The sequence below is a fragment of the Sebastes fasciatus genome, chromosome 4 (genome assembly GCF_043250625.1).
Source record: "Sebastes fasciatus isolate fSebFas1 chromosome 4, fSebFas1.pri, whole genome shotgun sequence".
In the NCBI taxonomy this organism is placed as follows: Eukaryota; Metazoa; Chordata; class Actinopteri; order Perciformes; family Sebastidae; genus Sebastes; species Sebastes fasciatus.
Genome location: NC_133798.1, coordinates 19,109,983 through 19,130,604, shown reverse-complemented (window position 1 = coordinate 19,130,604; position 20,622 = coordinate 19,109,983). Strand labels below are relative to the sequence as shown.

At 38.7% G+C, this 20,622-nt stretch overlaps 1 protein-coding gene across 2 annotated transcripts; it reads right to left on the bottom strand.

Moving 5' to 3' along the window:
- Positions 1 to 953: 953 nt before the first annotated feature.
- LOC141766064 (tyrosine-protein kinase CSK-like) lies at positions 954 to 17,509 on the bottom strand. 2 transcript variants are annotated; one of them, XM_074632502.1, is made up of 14 exons: positions 17,034 to 17,467; positions 14,885 to 14,945; positions 9,156 to 9,253; positions 8,931 to 9,044; positions 8,422 to 8,534; positions 5,759 to 5,978; positions 5,072 to 5,165; positions 4,889 to 4,954; positions 4,191 to 4,290; positions 3,992 to 4,082; positions 3,481 to 3,554; positions 2,722 to 2,917; positions 2,545 to 2,631; positions 954 to 2,062 (listed from the first exon to the last, which is right to left on the bottom strand). In XM_074632502.1, the coding sequence occupies exons 3-14, from the start codon at positions 9,168 to 9,170 to the stop codon at positions 1,880 to 1,882; spliced, it is 1,353 nt and encodes a 450-aa protein (XP_074488603.1). In that variant the 5' UTR covers positions 9,171 to 9,253; positions 14,885 to 14,945; positions 17,034 to 17,467; the 3' UTR covers positions 954 to 1,879. The 2 variants fall into 2 exon arrangements, with proteins under 2 accessions (XP_074488603.1, XP_074488602.1); XM_074632501.1 differs by lacking the exon at positions 14,885 to 14,945 and having other exon boundaries at positions 17,034 to 17,509.
- Between the last annotated feature and the right edge of the window lie 3,113 nt (positions 17,510 to 20,622).

The following is a 20,622-nucleotide window of genomic DNA, read 5'->3' as shown; positions in this document are numbered from 1 at the left end:
TAAATATTAATTATGGCTTCTGTCTTTAATTCCTTTAAGCCATATTTCCATCACCAAGAAATGTATATATATATATATATATATATACTGTATGTCTTTTTTTCTGCATGTAGTGATTGGCAGGGTAATATTTCTGAATAATTTTGAAAGACACCTCCTTAAGCTTAGTCACAATTAGGTATTTATGGGGAAGCATCCAGAGCTTCCAGGTTCCACTACTTCTGCTGAAATAAAAGCTTTGCAGTGCCATTCAATTCTCACTTCAGAAGTTACAAAAATGAAAACTAATGTTATGCAAGACTTTTCTTTCCCCTTTAAAGATATCTTTGGTCTTTCTACGTGATAAAGACAATGACTTGTATTTCCTTATTAATTTGTTTCTTTTTGGTGGCAAAGTTTCATATTCACAAATGTAAATTTTGTTTGCTGTTTATTTGAAAGAAACAGAAAATTATATTAAATATATAGCTACTTTCTCACCCTCCTTAAATAAGAAAGCTCATCCATTGATGGCACTGTTGCCTTTTTTGTAAACTGCACTGGATTTACAGCAATAACGTTTATTAAAACGTTGCAATGCTGAAAGAAAAGTAGCCCACCATGTGACTACAGCTTGTAAATATTGGTATTTTGACTTATTTTAAAAACAAATGTTGTGCTTTATTTAACTTTACTATATTAATCTAATGTCTGTAATTATCTAGTTTCTTTGCAGAGCAAAGCTTTTTATGCAAAACACACAATCATAGTCCATAAAATATAAGTGGTGGAAGTAGAAAGTAACAAAAAATACCTCCAAATTGTTCTGGTACCAATTGTAAGTACAGTATTTGAGGAATATTAAAGTAGGCTTTTACAGACGTTTAAATTACAATTTACTACTTCCAAATTAAATAGCAAATACTTTGAATTTTACAATTTAATAAAAAAAAAAAAGGATGCTAAAAAAGAAATTTTCAAAATGTAATATTTTTTTATTTTTGAAAAAATGGCAGCACAGTACATTTATTAACATTCTCCTTTTCTCATTACATACAAAATCCAGAAAATTTGGTCAAATCCAAAGATTCCCAAAATAAAACATTTATCAATGTCGAATGGAAAATTCTGTACATGGAAATGATCTCTACATGACTGAGCTGAATGGTGTTATTATATCAGTAGTAAAGGTGACATTTGTCCAAACTTGTGCTTCTTTATTTGACTTATAGGGATCCAAACACATTTAAAATTAGATAGCAATGAAAAAATAGAGCTGCATAATTATAGTTATATTAACTTAAGTCCATTTAACAAAATAATCCAACATTCATGCAAAAAAGTGTACCTGGAAACTATAAAAAAAATAATACAGCAAGTAATGATGTATCAAGACTGTTCCTACTTTTGAAGCGTCTTTCCTCTTTAAACGGATACCATGGATTCAGTCAACTCAAATTTAATTACGGTTTACTCTACCTGTTCATAAAATGTAATGATGCCACCAATATGACCAAGGATATCAACATAAAGGACATAAAATATATTTAAAAAAACAGGTCATGGCACTGTGGCTCTGAGGCAGCACTGTGTTCTAAAGAAAGACTCGTCGATATGACAGTTAATCATTCACTCTTGATAACCGAGCGCAGAAAGACTCACTAGAGCGACTGAGCCAGTAATTACGAATTACTGCAACAACCTGAGGTGAGAATGACGCTAAGAAACATAAACGTTGACAGTTTTAATTAACGGTTCGTGGACGATGGGTGAATGCAAACTTTGTCGTGAACTTTGCAAAATAAAACAGTCCTTTGAAATCAATTTTTTCCCTCCTAGGTTATGGTCCAAGTGGTCAAAATGAAGGAGGCGGAAAGTCACTCTTTGGGTCTGTTCTGTCTCAGTGTTTTTTCATCCCTTGGTTGATATGTTGTAGCCACTCCTTCAACATTTGAAAGCTTGGTCGAGCAGCAGGATCCAGGTTCCAGCACTGTTTCATGATGTTATACACCACTTCAGGACAGCCCTCTGGACAGTCCATTTTGTATCCCTTCTCCACTCGAGGCACAACATCTTTTAATGGCTACAGAATGGAAAAAGTTGTTGATAGAAAACATAAATTACTTCAAAATAAAAACTACTATTCTGTATCAGACAAGGAGGATTTGAGGCAAGCGATGTGACTGGTCAGAAACAGTCGACACATTAAAGAACACAGTATATACAGTACTTTTTCTTAACAAAAAATAGATTTTTGTCACATTTGCAATAAAGAGGATTGTAGTTTAGAGTCTCTTTTTTATCCTGCTTAATTTCCAGTATGTACATTACCACAAAGAAAACCTTTTTTAGATGGTATAGATATTGTAAATTTTTAGGTTATATAAAAGTCACACCAACATTGTACCCTTAAGTAAGATAAACTACGCATTCTCAAGTATTACTGCAATAGGAAAGAGTCTAGACTCTAAATGCATTGCTGATTAATCTCCTTCTTAAATCAAAGCTCTAAATCCTCCTTAATATTTTCTGTATGCCTCTTTCCAAAAATATATAGATACTTACAATTCTCGGGTAAGGCACTCGGCCAAAAGAGTAAATCTCCCAAAGCAAAATACCGTAGCTCCAAACGTCTGATTTGGTGGAAAATTTCTATTGATTGAGAGAAAAACACACATGTAAGAGTTTATTTCAATCAGTTGGAGCTACACAAGGCAACAGTCCCTGTAAACAATGGTGTACCTTTTCTCTGAGGGCCTCCGGCGATGTCCATTTCACAGGCAGCTTAGCAGTGTCCTGAGTGGAAGAGGCCTCTTTGGTCAGACCGAAGTCACTGACTTTGGCCAAGTTGTCTTCCGACACAAGAACGTTGCGGGCTGCTAAGTCTCGGTGGACAAAGTTATTGACTTCCAGGTACTCCATGGCTTCACAGACGTCTCTGTAAAAGTACAAGAAAAGACAGTGAAGGATTTTTCTCTTTAAACTCAATCCTGGGATTAAAAACATGCAGTACAAATTTCCTGATGATGCAATAAAACATGGACAATCTTAAAGGGTACACTGGAGTTGTTTTGCAAATAAACATGGTTTAGTTTACATTCAGTGTTTCTCGCCCACAATGTGTTGCATGCATCTCAAACTTCATGAAACATTTGCTGTTTGTTTTTTCTCGTTTTCTCCTCTTTTACTGGTGCATTGCTGCCTTTTACACTTCTAACCGTCACCAAATTATGTGGAATTGCATGAAGCCGAGAGACATCATACAGCTGTTCTTGTCCCTGTTCTTTGGTAATAATGGTTCGTTTTTGAGGTAGGCCTACATGCGAGTGTATTTTACAAATACAATCCGTAATTTGACATACAGAGCACAAAATATAAAAAAATCAGGGAGCCGCTCATCAAAACATTGCTCCACAGTGCCTCTAGTGATCAAAAACTCCACAGTCTACCTTTAAAACAGCATAATTGTAGATATTATAGACATACTGCAGTCATACGCACAGTGCAAAATTAAGGAGAGCATCTCCACCAAGTACCGTCCGGCCTCTGGAACGTAAGTAGTCAACCAAACAGCCCTGAAAACAAAAAAACAAGTGACATCTTTATAACAGTACACTGGATTAGGGCTGCAATTAACGTTTATTTTCATTGTCGATTAACCGGTCATTTATTTTGTTAATTAATCGATTAGTTGTTTTGTCTATAAAATGTCCATAAATTGTGAAAAATGCTGATGAGTGTTTCCTAAAGCCCAAGATGACGTCCTCAAATGTCTTGTTTACTCAAAGATATTCAGTTTATTGTCATAGAGGAGTAAAGAAACCATACAAAATATTCACATTTAAGAAGCTGGTATCAAAGAATTTAGACTTCTTCTAAATAATGTACTCACACGATTAATCAATGATCAAAATAGTTGGCGATTAATTTAATAGTTGACAACAAATCGATTAATCTTTGCAGCTCTACATTGGATGTTGACAAATAATCATACTGACAGTCTGCCACCTACCTTGGCCATGTACTCAGTAACTATATACAGACTCCCTTTCTCCTCTACAATCACTCCGAGCAGCTGCACCAGGTTATCGTGCCGTAGTTGCCTGAGGACAGAGAGGAGCACACAGACGTGTTATGCAGTTTACATGTTACTTGTTTATTCATGTTTCTGAAAAAATCCCCACTGTGATAACATATGTGATTTTCCTTACGTCATGACAGAAGCCTCTTCAATAAAGGCCTGTGCTGTAGCATCATGTTTTATGCACTTCACAGCTACTTTAGTCCCTCTGTAGTCTCCCACCATGACATCTGGAAGGATCACAAACAATAACAATGAACTGTTAACTCACATTCAACAGTACTTTTATTTAACCATCTTCCTGATACAAATCCAACAACACAAATAACAAAAACCTTCACTTGAACCATACTGGACATATGTTATGAATAATGTAGTTTAGCAAGTTTGCATGGTTAATGTTTCACTTGACTTTTATCAAAACCTTTGTACAAATTCTATACAGAAAAATGTTAAGTTAATGCTCAAGTTTTACCTATACTTGTAATATTTTTGATAATAGATTAATCAGTTTGAGTAATTTTCTAAAGAAAAAAAGAAAAATTCTCTGATTCAAGCTTCTTAAATGTGAATATTTTGCGGTTTCTTTACTCCTCTATGACAGTAAACTGAATATCTTTGAGTTGTGGACAGTTGTGTCTTGGGCTTTGGGAAACACTGATCGACATTTTTCACCATTTTCTGACATTTTATAGACCAAACAACTAATCAATTAATCAAGAAAATAATCGTCAGATTAATCGACAATGACAATAATCATTGTTGCAGCCCTAATCTGACCTCTGTAACATGTAAACAATAAAATAAAATTAGGTCACTTGTACTTGCCTCCAAACTCTCCTTTTCCAATGACCTGCTGCAGCTTGAGGTCTTTTCTGTTCATCGACCAGCCACCTGTTGGTCATTTAAAGAGGAAAAAACATAACAGGCCCATACATGCTTCTCATAAACAAAAAAAGCTACAATGACGTGGTTGCATAAATTGTAAAGGAGTGACAAAATGAGACTTACTCCTGGAAAACTCATCCTGAGCGGCCACCGACCCCTCCTCCACCTTTGGTTTTATTAGTTTGGTGCACAGGCCATCGGCATCTTTGGTGTAGTGCTACAAAGAAAGCTTATATTTTATGGAATATTTAAGCATATAACTGTACCGCCTTTCTGAACACTAAGAGAGCTTCAATAAATATACATATCACAGAAAAGCACCACAGTTTAGGGGCAATAAAACTCAGCGAGCAGTGTTTCAGAATGACCAAGGGAGGGCTGTAAAGTCAAATTACCAAAACATGTAATGGAGGACTGACCAGGTTTCCTCTTAAATAGGCCTGACTACAATTACTCATACTCATACTCCTCTCTTTTACTCTGTAGAATATACTGTATTTAGTAAGCTTTGGTTCAAAATAAGCTTGTTTAAAAGGGGAAAAGGACTCAGTCTGAGAGTAAAAGGCCATGTGTCTTTTTGAGGTTAGGACTCTGCACCTCAGCACACTGTTCACTCTTCCTCTTTGACACTTCCTGTTCATTATTTGTTCCAGGAACTGTATGTGGTCTATGAGGTAGCGCAGAGACGCTGGGCTCTAAAACAGGAAAATGAAACAAACATACAGTAGACGAAAGCTTGATATAGCACCAGAACAAAACTAGAAACCCCTCATCTTATTTATAAACCAAAAACTAATTTCAGTGTCTTACCTCAACCAGCTGCATGAGGTTTTCAAAGAACCCCTCGTCATCGATGGTGAGTTTGCCGCTGGAGTAGATGATGCGGTAGTGCTCCACCTTGCTTTCGCAGCTCACACACAGAGTGTAGTCGCCGGGGAAGTTGGTGCTCTCTCGCACCAAGAACAGGCCGGTTTCATGAGGGTGAAGCAACTGCTCGGCCTGGTCCCGCGTTATCTTCCCATGAAACCATCTGGGGGTGAGAGAGAGGTAAAAACATCTATAAAAAGAGACCATAACAACGCTCTCACCAAGACTAATCTAATCACTGTGAATTAAAAAACAACAATCCTGAAAATGATGACAAGTTATACATTTTAGAAACAAAATGATTGAGATCTACTTGGACCCTTTCTGCAGACGTTCGTCTGTTTGCATCAAGCATATTACAGGTACACTCAGTTGCCAGTTTATTAGGTGGACAAATCCAAAACTTATGCAGTCTAATACAACAGTACTGCAATAAATCTGCCCTTCATGAAATTTATAATGTCCAGTTTTAGAGCAGTATTAGTTCAACTGTATGGTCATTTTGGCAGCTACATGTATAGTGCTGTTGAATTAAACCACATTATACAGATACTGAGAAGTGTTTATAATATTTTGTCCATCCTATTTTTATCAATGCAATGAGGGGAGACTAAATATTAGAGACAGTACTAAGTATAACACAGTTACTCGGTATAATACAGTTCAACAGTACTGCAAACAACAGCCACCAAAATGAGCATTAATTTGTAATTATTTTAACAAAGTATATCCTCTGTCAGCACTGGAATGGATACCTTTAAGAGGTATTAATCAGACCGACATCAGTGTGTAAAAGCAGTGAAGGTCTAATCTGAATTACTATGGAAACACTGCTAGGATCCAGTTGGGGCCTGTGTTGCTGATTATTTTCCATTAGCCTTTGATACATTTTCATCTTTCTTTGTTCAATACACTTCATAATGTTAATTTATCAACCTTAAATGGGCCCTTAATGCGAACAAAACAAACACTGTTCTGGAGATCAAGAGGAATAGATTTGCATATCCACTGTGACCAGTTCTATTATTGACAGCATGTACAATAAATTCATTTGCATCTGGCTCCATGAGAAAGTTTCATTTAAATATCACAAACAAAACCTCATTTCCCACAGAAACAGAAGCAGCTTCCCTCTGGTGTACAGGAAGAGGAGTTTTCCTTTCAGTTCTGTATTACAGGTATTTAATATCTTACATACTTTACATACTGCTGCCTCCACTCAGAGGCTTAGATCCCCTTTACCATTCTACTCTCACATTCATGACTGGTGATATTTACAATAATGAGAAAACGGCATTTTATATGATAAGATCAGTTGGTGTTCCTTCCTTGTGTGTTACATAGTTTTTTGTACATGTAAAAGGTTTGCAAAGTTACAAAGCCCAAAGGGAGTTACTCTCCCCCACAGAAACACTGCTCCTGAAACGCCTTGCTTCAAGTCCCGCCTTTTCTTCCGTAACGTGGTGATGTCACCAAGTAACACATTTGCATAATAACTGCCTAGCAATTAGTTTGGCACACCCTCATACAAAGCTAGTTAGAGCGGAGCTGGAGCGGACTCCAAAGAGTTTGACAGAGAGAGAAAAGAGGTGCTGCAGCATGACCAGTTTAAGAAAATGTTCTAGTAGAAACCCAAAATACAAGTATGAACCTGAAAATAAACATAATAGGTCCTCTTTAATATAATTTTTCAGTGTAACTGTAAACAATATGTTGCTGTACAAGAGAACGGACGCTCAGCCACACTGTTCTGTATGTATAAATAATAGCGTTGTCCACGACCAAAGCAATTCCTAGTGGACTAACACACTCGATTTTATCAACTAATCGATTAGTTGATTTAATCGACAGATCTGTAAAACTGAGTTTCTCCACAAAGAATCACACAAAAGCACCACTTTAAATCTTGTGTTTACCAGAGATGTGCTCATAAGTTTCTTGGAAACAAGTCATTCAGCATGAAAAAAGCATAAATAAAATTACTTATCGACTAAAGAAATCGTAGTTGACTAAGACCCAAGCCAAAAAGTGATGATTTAAGGTCAATAGTGGTTAGATGAAGCTAAGAGTAGCTCAAGTAGGGCTGTTATGTCTTCCTAATGGCTATATTTTGTCATGTTATGTTTCATATTACCTTTCTTTGTGCGTTTTGTTTGCCACTGGTTGTTGTTGTCTTGGTAGGTTTGTCTTCATGAAGTTATTCGAGACATAATTTTGTGATCAAGGGCTCTATAAATAAACCTGTCATTCACTCACATGTTCACGGAAACCCGTCATGTGGACAAACGGGGAGATTTTTGAGATTGCTTCAGTCTGAGATAGAAAAGAAACAACAGGAAACTACGCAGAGTTCAAGCAGCGCTGAGCTGGAAACAGACACAAGTGCACTGCAATTACAACACAGCCCGACCCAACTGTGGTCTCCATTCACATAACTACGGCGTCACTGCCACGACAAATAGCCCATAGGAAGTTATTTTAGCCATCGCTTCAGACACCACACAAAGCTAGTGTGGTGGCAACTTCTGAGATATAGACACAAGATCCTGTTTTCTTTGAAACGTGATCATCAGAACTAACTAAACCATGATAAACTGTGTACTCACGGCATTAGACTCAGCTTGCCACCAAATTTCACACCTTCTCTTTTCTGAACATAGTTGGCTGGAATTGTCCCCTCGCGACCTGCAGAGTTTTTGGCTTTGTACCAGTTTGGATCCTGAAACACAAAATGTCAGAAATTGTTAAAATGAAATATTAGTGTGGATTAGGAAACATAATTATGAGGTCATTCTATGTGTTTTAATATCTACAAACAACTGCATGAGAACTCAGAAGCAAAACTACGTGAGGGATTATGAGCAGCGAGCCGGTCGTTGTGGTGAAATAAACCCTGACAGGGCGATGCGCCACCCTGACGTCTTGCATTGCCCTGAACAATAATAAATATATACATACATTTGCATAAAGCAAGCATATTTGCCCACTCCCTTGTTGATAAGAGTATTAAATACTTGACAAATCTCCATTTAAGGTACATTTTGAACAGATTAACATACATTACAATTAAATATTTTAATCAATTGACAGCCCTAATAGGAACATGAGATATTACCTTTGTGACAATAATAATAGACAACACATCTCCTTTGTCGAAGGGCAGGTCCTGCTCTGATGTGCCTTTAAAGTTGTACCTGGCCACACACTCTGTGCCCTGTGGCCATGGAGCCTACGGGAATATGGGCACATCATTAATTAGTAAACAAATGTCTTGTAAATTACTCATCAGACATGTCTCAATGTGTATCTGACATGCACATAATCTGGAGGCCGAACTTACCTGGGCCTCTGTCATGGTGAGGCGGTTCAATCCTCTCACAGTTTATGTCTTCTTGCTGCTACCATCAGAGCTGGTAAACACGCACACACATTCAGTACCTAAGAGGAGAAACATAATTTAATCGGTACGACGCCCTTGCTTCAAAGATATTCACTTAACCACAAAACAAATTCTCAGGGAGTTTGCTGTGTAGGTGTGAACGTTAATTTGTATAGTAAACAAGTCAGCTATTGTCAGAACGCACTAGAGTAGCTTCAGATCAGACAGTGTCAGTAAAAATAACTCGCCGATACAGAAAGCAGAACTAACAAGTCTTTTTTTAAATCACACTTTCACAACTTGGGCAGAATGTTTCCATGATGCAGGATAACAGTATATGTATATAAAGACAAGGCATCAGTGTGCTGGTGGATAATAACTCAAGTATATTTCGGGATAATATTCTAGCTGATGAATAAAAAGCAGATCTACTTTGTCTTCTATATAGGTTCATTTTGACCAAAAATTGACACACACTGGTTCTCCAGCTAAGCCCCAATGACTGGCCCTGGTAGGAATCGAGATAGCTCTCTTAAGTGCTGGAATGCAAACTTGTGGTGAGATCTGACCATGCTCGAGGGACTCATCCAGCCCAACGTTTCTTTACGTCAATAAAGCAGCCACTGCAACTGTAACCTTAGGCCTGACTCACCCAGGGGCAGCGTTTCCATGATACGTGCACAACAAATCAGAGCAGAGGCGTTATAAACGAAATGATGACCTATGGATGAAGTCATGCTCAACATCCCCCCTCTCAATCCTCCCAAAACCCCACTTCCTCTCTTCCTGTATCAGTTCCCATGGAGAGGTGGCGGGGCTCAATGGTCAGAGCTCAGGGAAAATCCTGGCTCTGATAGATCTGTCGCTTTACATGGGGTCACATCCTCCGACATGTCCACTACTATGCAGTCCATTTCCTGTATGGATTAGTGTGAAGGTCTTAGAAACATGACAACAGATACACTGCTGATATCACTCTCCAAGCATTTAAATAAATGACCGGCCTCTTCACAGACACCAAATGTGAGAGTGAAAAATCATCATCTGGAACTGTCATCACTCGGTATGACGAGGATGAGAGGGATGCTGTCCCCCATGGAGTACTGCAGCTGTCTATCTGGACTCATTTCCCACGCCCATCATCAACCCAGCAACGACACCCGCCCCATTCTGCATCCGCTCATCACAAACCCATCTTTTCTAGGTTACACTTTGACATTTCACACTGGGCAGAAGGTCATAACAGGAAAAGAAGACTAAAAGTCTGAAGTCATAATAGCGGAGCTTTGAGGTTGTAATGCTTATTGTGAAGAAAACCAAACCAATCTTGTGGCCTCTCAGACGACCCCTCTAGGATATCCCGACCCCCAGGTTGGAAACCTCTGTCTGACATAAAGAGCAGTGGTGGAAAGTAAGTAAGTATATTTACTCAATTCTGAGTTATTATTTGTACCTCCTTTGATCTTAATTGTATGCTACTTTATACTCTTTATTCCACTACATGTACTTGGCACTTAGTTACTTGTTACTTTACAGAATAAGATCTAAAAAACCTATAATGAGCATATAAAATATTATGCATTGTTATACAGTAAATTAAACAGTATAAAGAACGAGTAAAATTAGCTCTACCAAAACCAGCTACAACCTAAAAATACAACATACATGTTACTATATCAATAATAATGATCTAAAAGTATAATGTATAATAATGAAAAAACAATAGAGTCCATTTTAGCTGCATAGTCAGTACTTTACTTTTATACTTGAAGTACATTTTAGTGATATTACTTATGTACTTTTACTTGTACCTGAGTATACTTTTATTGTGGTATTGCTACTTTTACTTAGGGACAATGTGTAACATTTAGGGGGATCTATTGGCAGAAATGGAATATAATATTAATAAATTTGTTTTCTTTAGTGTATAATCACCTGAAAATAGCCATTTATATCTACATAGGGAGTGGGTCCTCTTCACGGAGCCAACCGTCATGTTTCTACAGTAGCCCAGAACGGACAAACCAAACACTGGCTCTAGATAGGGACATTCGCGTTTTTGCGCCGGCCACCATAGTTCTCCAACACACTTGGCACAAGGAAGAAGTTTCAGTTGGTTTCAATCTGCAACTTCACCACTAGATGTCGCAAGATCCTACACATTGGACCTTTAAGTAAAATATCGTAACACTTCTTCCACCATTGATAAAGAGTCGGGGGATCACCAAAGTTTAACAAAGACCATGTATGTCTGCACCAAATTGCATGATAATCTATCCAACGGTTGACGAGACATTTCACTCTGAATCACAAATGTCAACCTGCTGGTGGTGCTAGAGGTAAAGTCAGGGGATCATTAAAGTCAGTAAGAATCATCCTGTGGGGAATCATAGACTGTATATAAGAAGTAGACGTAGGCACAGTGACGTCACCCATTGGTTTGTGGACTACGGTTTTGAAGCCTCAAGTCGGCAATTTGGCCGTTGCCATCTTGGCTATTTGCAACTAGAAGTGACGCAAGACGGTGGACAACCGAACGCTGAGTAAGACACCAAAATGTTACAATTAACTTTCATGAACTGAAAACACACTGTGAAAGGGTTAAAAGTTCTAAGACGAAAACACGGACAACGCCGTGGTATCGACCTGTCAATCACAAGGTAGCCACACCCTAAAGCATCCCCTGCTTTATGGTCTATTTTACTCTAAACGGGACCATAATTTACTAAATGAACATCAGGCTGTATTGAAGAAGACTTGAAACTAGCGATTGAGACCATAAACTCATGTTTACAATGTTTACTGAGGTAATAAATCAAGTGAGAAGTAGGCTCATTTTCTCATAGACTTCTATACAATCTGATTTCTTTTTGCAACCAGAGGAGTCGCCCCCTGCTGGCTATTAGAAAGAATGACAGTTTAAGGTACTACCGCATTGGCTTCACTTTTCAGACCCAGAGGTAGCCCACTGGTCTGGACCAAAGTGGTGGACTGACCGACAATGCCATCCCTAGAGCCATGATGCTAGCGTGGCTAGGTGAGAAGTCAAATCTAAAATCTCAGTAGGTGTTATAACTCAAGCAGGATATCACACTCATGATGCTCTGAAAACTCTGTCTGGGCAGAGTCCTTGGTGAAGGAGCAAAGTGATCTCACCATGTGAGGAATGGATCAATAGAGCCAAGGCCGACACACAAGAAGCACTTTTTAATTCCTCTTTTTTGGGACAGTGAATGCATCTCAGCAGCAGGCCACCAGCAGCTGACTGAATGGGACAGGACTCAGTCTGTCATGGTGTCACATTGCCATTTCCAGAGAGCTCGACATGGAACCACAGCTTGCTCTTTTCGGGAGGCGGACAAGGCTAGCATTGTGAGTCGGTTGAGTCTCTACTGACCCCTGGGCTTCTACTGACCTCTCTCTCATTGAGAAGTCTATCATCATCGGTCTGTCCAGTGAGTAGCTTTAAGTGCAGCAATGCTTCAGTTCTGCAGGTTTGGACATATGAACTTCACGCTTTATTCAGCGAGTACAATCAACATGTGTCTTCTGCTCTGTTAGTATCACGTGAATTATTTTTTTAAACATAGACAAATATAGCCTCATACTTAACGATGCCATGATACAGAGATTGCGATCTGTGAATTACTACATCCGATTGAGATATTGTTTTCTACAGAAGAAGCGATGCATGACATAAGCTACTGAAAGCAACAGGAAACCAGCAAACTGTAAGTGAAGTCAGGGAAGAGCACAAACTTACTCCAAATGTAACAAGCCACCAATAAGTAGAGGTGTCACATTCAAACAAAGCTCATGTAGCTATTATAATCCAATTTGGCATATTCTTGGCATCCATAACAATCCTATTGTTCAAACCAAACCGGTTGATCAACATTTGACTCGTTTTCTCTCGTCTTGTGCAAGCCACTCGTAGTCTAAACTGTACAAATTCAGCGGCAGCCTGACTGCACGAAGCAAGACAGGACAGGAATGTAGAAATGTCTACTTTGGTCGTGTTTAAATCTGCCACTCCCTCGTCTATCTGCAGAGGTGAGAATGCTGATAATGCAAGGTGTTGCAAAACTGCTGAGATATAATGAAGTGAGGATGGCTGGACGTCCTGTGTGGACTGATTTTTCAAATTCGTCACTCAAAAACAGCATCATCATCTAAAGAATAACAGGGCATCTTCAAACAAATATCCTCAGGCATGGAAAGCAACAAAGTGCATTTACTCAAGAACTGTACTTAAGTGGAATTTTGAGGTATAGTTGTATTGTACTTGAGCAATTTTAGGCTACTTTATACTTCTACTCCACTACATTTGAGAGGGAAATATTGCAGTTTTTACTCCACTACATTTATCTGACAGCCAGAGTGATTCGTTACATTTCAGATTAAAATTTGACATAAAAGAAGTCAAATAAACTGCCTTGTTAACGTTTAAATCAGTGGCTCCAATTCGTTTTGGTTCATGACCCCCTTACAAAGAAGCAGTGTCTACTTGGGGCCCCTTGTCACATTTGACGAGTTGTTAGTAGTTCCACCAAAGAGACATTTCCCCTCTTAAAATGACGATGGTGATATGACAAGATGGTTTCATTTAAATAAGTATTCATGGCACAAAGTCCCAAAAATAATTTATAAAAATGTTTATATCCGGCCCAGTCTCATTCCAAGGGCGTAAAAGAAAAAAGCTTTGTCATGGTCGTCGGCGTTCGATACCGCCGCACCCGGCACCCTTTAGCGGCAGTATGAGACACACCAGGCTTTCCATTAACTACAACGTAAACCCATCCACGGCAACATAAAACACTCGCAACACAATGTTGTTTTTTCCTAATCCTAACTAAGTGGTGTTATTGCCTGAACTTAAGCAAGTGTTTTTGTTTAATTCACAACATTGAGCACGTGTTTACTGCGACCGAAAAACGACGCCGAGGGGTCTAACAAAGTGTCAGTATGTGACGAGTTGGGATGAGATGAGATTTTTCTCGTGACCTTTTGAAGGGGCCTGACCCCTACGTTGGGAATCACCGGATGAAATTTAATACTATATAAAGTAGTAAAAACTAGCACCACCTCAATCAGCTACAACTTTAAAATGCTGCTTACACATTGATGCATCAATATTAACAATATATCAGTCACATGAGCCATTTATTTATGTAACAAGTACTTTTACTTTTGATACTTTGGGTGTAATTTGCTGATAGTACTTCTGTGCTTTTACTTAAGTAGGATTTTGAATGCAGGACTGTATTCTCATATTAATGTATTGATATTACTTAAGTAAAGGATCTGAATACTTCTTCCACCACTGGATATCCTGTAGTAAGACTGTCACATGGAGCATCATGTCTGTGTGCTCCTGCATCCCTCCTCTATGTGCAGCAGCAGCAGGGGGTTCTGGGTAATCTGCTGCCCCTCATCCTGACCGTCCAGTCTCAGGACGCTCTGTGAATGCTTTGATGCCTCTGCCCTGTTATCATCACCGTTACAGCAGCAGGGTGACAGGGCCAAGTGCAGCGAGAAGGAAACAATGATTTCTGTCCATATATCCCCCGAGCTTTTATCTGGCAGATACACAAACCAACACACCGAGTGGTGAGAAATGTACAGAAAGAGAACGAGTGCACGCCAACAGTTCACCCAGCTGGGTCTGAAACCTCTGAGGAGGAAATCACCTCTGCCTCCGGGACAACAGCTGGACTCTGGTGAAGCAGCACAGCTCACTGAAGCAACTGCCTGCAGGATATGAGACAGGAAGTACGAGTCCAGCGGTAGGCCCTGCAGCACAAGCCGTCATTGTGTCACTTTAATGACGGTCAATTTTGCCTGTGAGGCTCAGCGATACAAGGCATGACAGCAAATAACAGGGTTAAATAGCCTCCTGTTTATCATAAATAAATAAATACAAAACTCAATACTGAAAAACAAGGCTGTCTTCAGAGCAACAGGAAGAGGAAATCAATGATTGTCAGTCAGGGGGAAATTCCCCATTAATTTGGCATCCAGACAGTACAGTAAACTTTGCATTTTATGCCTATCCAAAGTTCAAACAACACAATGAAGGTCTTGACCCATATCGCACTGTGGTTAAATGATGATTTTACTATGTAAACACGCCATAAAACACCATGTAAGGCAAAGCTGAGCACTAGTGGACAGACACTTCCTTGCTGAGGTGCTATATGCACACACCATGCAGTGCAATGCTGCTCTGCTGATGCAGCCATGCATGACACATTACCGGGTAGCAGGGCATGCTTTGCTGTGGTTTCACCAGCTCCATCACTCTTTACAGTTTTCTCACACTCTAAAAGAGGAGTCCTTTATGGAAGAAGCTCTGAGGCTGTATGTCAGCACAAGACTGGCTTCATACTTTTTAAGAAACTTGCCATCTTAGCCAGAGAGGCATCACCCCGAAACAGACCCAAGAGGTCCGCAGTGGTTCCTCCTGGTTCAATGAACTTTTTTTCTGTTTGGCACATTGGCGGAGTGTCCAAATGTTTTATTAATTGTTTCCTAAGGATGACAGACTAAATGAGAAAGAGCAATAGCAAAACTGAGTGGCATTACCATTTAATAATAAGGCCTCCGCAAGTTACACATCCAGTTTATGTTCTGTTTATCCATTGAAATACTTCCACATAAATTATTTATAGTTATGTACGTTTATCTTTAAAGCAGTAGTGGTTAGAAGAATTGGAGCAAATATGATTAAGAAAAGTTATTTTTAAATGTTTTTAGAAACATCTTGTAGCTGTAAAAGGAGAACGTTTTTGACCAGGCAGCCATGTTGAGATCAGTTGACGAAAAACCAAGCACCGCCTACCAGCCGGCGCAAACTTTCTCATTTTACAGCTAAACTGTACACTACAAGATGTTTCTGAAAACATTGGAGGTGAGAAATAGGCATTACAGTAACAGAATATTGATTCATATTTGATCAGCGCTGCCTAGTTTGACCGTTTGGTCGACAGTTGCCTCCGTTGAATGAACAGCCAATAGGAACGCTCTCTCTCTGAAATGACCTGTTATCGGTCAAAGTCTTCCGTCACGGGCTAGATGTTTTAAAGCCTGAAAACAGAGCCATGAGGAGGTGCAGAAGTCTAGTTTTGTCTCAGAACACTTGAATTACAATATGCTGAAAGGTTAATATGGAATTTGTACCCAATGATGCGGAAACAATATTCCGCCTACTGCAGGTTTAAGCCTTATATGTTAACTTGCACTATGTAATTCTTTGATTCTCATTTTGCTTTTCTTTTGTTTAAATATACATTTTTAATGAGCATTGTTGAAGGGAACATGAGACCCAAGATGTTCATTGCCAACGACCTCTTCGTTTGTATTGTTGTGCATATGAGGAATAAATAAACTTGAAACATTCCCGCAAGTGCAGCCCAGTTTTACAAAGTCAGTAACAAAATGAACTGTCAAAAACTGTCAGGAAGGAAATGTGACTAATCTGATGCAGCACCTTGAGTCAGCAGATAATGATCATTATCAATATGTGTCAGAGCACTATGGAGAGTTGCATGATGCTGCTGCTGCACCCCAAAAGACAGAGGAAGTGGACGAAGGAGGAGGATGTTAATAAGGAAATCACACATTTATTAAGCCTATTTTTACTTTACTGTAAACCACTTTGAGCTGCACTCATCATATAAAAGGAAGTAGAGATAAAAACATTGATATAAGTATTGCCACAGGCTCCAAATGCTTTCTGATAAACTTCATCAGAGCTGTCAGTTACAATAAGATAACATGAAGTGTATACAAGCTGATAACACACAGGTTGGCTGCTCCATTTCAAAATAAAACTCTTACCTGTTTGCAGGCAAAAAAAGCGAGAAGTTTGAGTCAACAACAGGTGATTCAGTTACTGCAGGAAGCAGACAAATCCTCCATTCACGAAATAAATACCAGACAGTTTGATGTCGAAGTGCAAAAAACACATGAAGTCCCGATGAGGAAGTGAGATATCTGCCTCAGGTGACCTGAAACTTCAGCAGCTGCCCGACAGTATTTCAATAAAAACCAGCCAAGACTGTTTCTGTTGGTGCGTCTCCTGTCAACATCATGCGGAAAATGTCGCTTGATATGACGACAATGTAACTTTTACGCACACTTATCATACAAGTGTCGACGCTCCTGTTGGAAAACAATAAAGAGGGTGACAAAAACACGCGATAACTCAGCTGGTTAAATATTGCAGCGGTGAAATAAATGCGATAATTTGAGTCTACTTCAGGCTGTCCCCACTCACTCCTCCTCTTCCCCTCACAAACATTCAAGTTTTTTTTGCCCCACCTTGATTTTTTAGTGCACATGCGCGTTAATGAGGAACTAGTCCGGCTAAAAAAGGATCATTTCAGTCCAAGTTGATGAAGGAATTTGATCATTAATGTTTACAAGAAAAATCCACAAGGTGAAAGCAACTTTGAAAGTTTTGTTTTTTAATGTTTCATTCTGCAGACACATGACACAAGAGGACTGCACAGTATTTGTTTTGCACAAGAAGCCTGACAGTGAACTTCAACCCCAAACAGTTGTCCTGTCTAGACAAAAACCTCCCACTGGATATTTAATGCAATTGAACTGCAAACTAATCATAGACTAAAACAATCCAGTGCTGAGAATTTGAAACATGTAAACTAATTTAATAAATCTCAAGAAGCATATAACCTGCGTTTAAACTTTCAAAAACAGGTGCTTTCCTGTCAAAACCCCAAATGGATTCTGACTTCACATTTCGTAGAGAAATAACACTCTTTGTTTAAGGAAATAGTACATAAAAGCTGCCATTACAACAGAATAAAGAAGAGCCAACCAACAGTGTGGTTTAATGGCCCCCTGGTGGTCAAAAGAGAGAGAACAAAAAAACACTCATCACATTCAGGCTGATGTTTCTAAGCCAGACTTGTCTCAACAGATGTGACATAACACATCAGGCCGGAGGAATGTAGGAGAAAGGACAAACCCTTTGTGCATGAAAGTTATTCTCACTGTGTGCAGGATAATGTGCACAGAGAAAACAAATAGAAGTATTTTTAATCCTCCTGAGAAGTTAATGTGTGGGCACAAAGCCACACCATAAACTATATCCCAGATGACATCATTTGTAGCTTCTGCAACTGCTTCAATTCAGCCATTTCTAGACAACACCGACCTCAATGATACAAGATTTAAGTACATGTTGATGTGCACAATGATCTCTGGACAAATCAAAATGAATGTGATCTTGTCAAACAAGCAAGAGGTTTGACTTTCATTGTCAAACAAGCAAGAGGTTTGACTTTCATTGTCAAACAGATCTGGCAGTAGAGATACAACATAACTACAACCCCTCAGCCAAGGCCTCGAGAAGCAGCACAAAACAAGCAGCTCTGCTTTAATTATATTTCACAGTCTATGTTTTAGTTTCATGGTAAATACCCTCAATGGTTGAGTACACAAACAGGATTACTCCATAACATCAGGAGGGGGAATTCACGAAAAGAAATGTTCAGTAATTTCTCACCATAAAGACCCAATCTAATCGGTTCAAAGAGGTCTACTCAGTGCAGGATGTTGCATCTTGATTGTGAGTTCAGATCAAGATGATTTATCCAGAAATGCATTCAAATCCCAAATATACAGAGCATTTATACTTTAGAAAACACTACTTGCATTGTCAACCAACACAACTTTGATCAAACAAAAACTGTTGACATTCTAACTGGCAAGGTGGTTTGAAACTTAAAGGACCATACCACCATTTCTTACAAATAACTTCCATTTTACATCACAACGAACCATTTTAGAAATGTTAAAGTATTTTGTCTTCCATTCAACATGAAAATCTACTAGGACACTCTTGAAACTTTAGTCCATCACAGACAATGTCAAGTATGCATTCATTTTTGTATGTTGTAATCCAGTGCAGACTTTTGAAATCTGCACTAAACTACATTGCCAAACAGTTATGTAACTTCTGCAGACTAGATTTTTTAATATCATCTAGTACTTGGAAACAAATAGAAAAAAAATTATAAAAATAAATTTAAACTGTAACCTGTAATTAAAAACACATGTTGAATATACATGATTTCTAGTTAAGGAACTGAAACAAACACTCTGGTATGGTCCTTTAACAGATACAATAGAGAGCCAAAGTAAAACCGCAACTTCTAGGTTCTGTTCCCGAGAAAACATCATTCAAGATCTCACAATTGACCTTTGTTAATAATCTACTAACTCAAAATCTAGCTGGAAGTCTTTTCTCAACAACACGTCGGGTGTCTCGCTTCATGGGTTTAGAACAAGACGGCAGTGTTTTTGAAAAACAATCTAATCTCATTGTTTATTCAGTATTTATGTTTTTAACAACCGTAAACAAAGATTTCCTAGAAGCTCTGTATGTTTTATGGATATGAACCAAAACAAGTTACAATGACAGAGGGACCGATGCTTGTAGTTTTTTCTATGCTCACAAAGTAATCGTTGTTTAAAAGGTACAGTGTGTAGAATCTGGTGGCATCTAGTGGTGTGGTTGCAGACTGCAAGTTATAACGTTACCGCAGTTTCACAAGCATGTCGGAGAACTACGGTGGCCTTCGGGTAACGTAAAAACTTTAAAGGCTCTCACTAGAGCCAGTGTTTGGTTTGTCCGTTCATGACGGACTGTGAAGAGGACCCGCTCCCTATGTAGATATGAAGGGCTCATTCTGAGCTAACAAAAACACAACGATTCTTCATTTCAGGTGATTCAACACTAATGAAAACATAGTTATGAATATAATATTCCATTTCTGCTAATAGATCCCTGAAATGTTACACACTGTTCCTTTAACAAAGGTTTGAATTTCTTATAACAACTGCTGTAGTGGATGCCGAAATTGTTTCGAGACGACTGATGAAAAGAAATAACAGAAGCTAGTGGAACAGAGGCTCACGTCATGACTTTAGCTCTCTATTATAACAAAATGTAGATAGCAAACATTTTTTTCACAAAAAGGAAAGATTGCTGGAGGTTTTGCGTGCTGTGTCATCTTATCAAAGCCCTTAACATGACAGCCTAATTTACCATTAACAGACAGAACTGCTGCTCCATTCAACGCTGGCTTAGTTTGAAAATTACTCACACAAATGACAATTATTCCACATTGTCTTCAATGGATTTTCTATCCTAATAAAACATCAGACAACAGTAACAGAGGGCTGCAGAGAATGGCGGGCTGTAAGCCAAGCCATTAGCAATGGTAACACCATTGTAAGTAGAATTACTGTTGTCTCATGCAGATTAATGTAGTAGCATCACATTTGCATGAATTATATGGTGGATTTCCATTTATTCACCAGATGGCTTTGGAATGAGGTTAGATAACAGTAACATTCAGATTTTTTCCCCCCCATTATAAGTCAGATTGTCCTATTC

Excerpts from the sequence above, each read along its gene's own strand:
- LOC141766064 (XM_074632501.1), bottom strand. Across the intron at positions 4,291-4,888 it reads TGGAAAAGGAGAGTTTGGAG|ATGTCATGGTGGGAGACTAC; the intron begins GCAAGTACAAGT and ends TGATCCTTCCAG. Across the intron at positions 4,083-4,190 it reads GAAGAGGCTTCTGTCATGAC|GCAACTACGGCACGATAACC; the intron begins GTAAGGAAAATC and ends CTCTGTCCTCAG.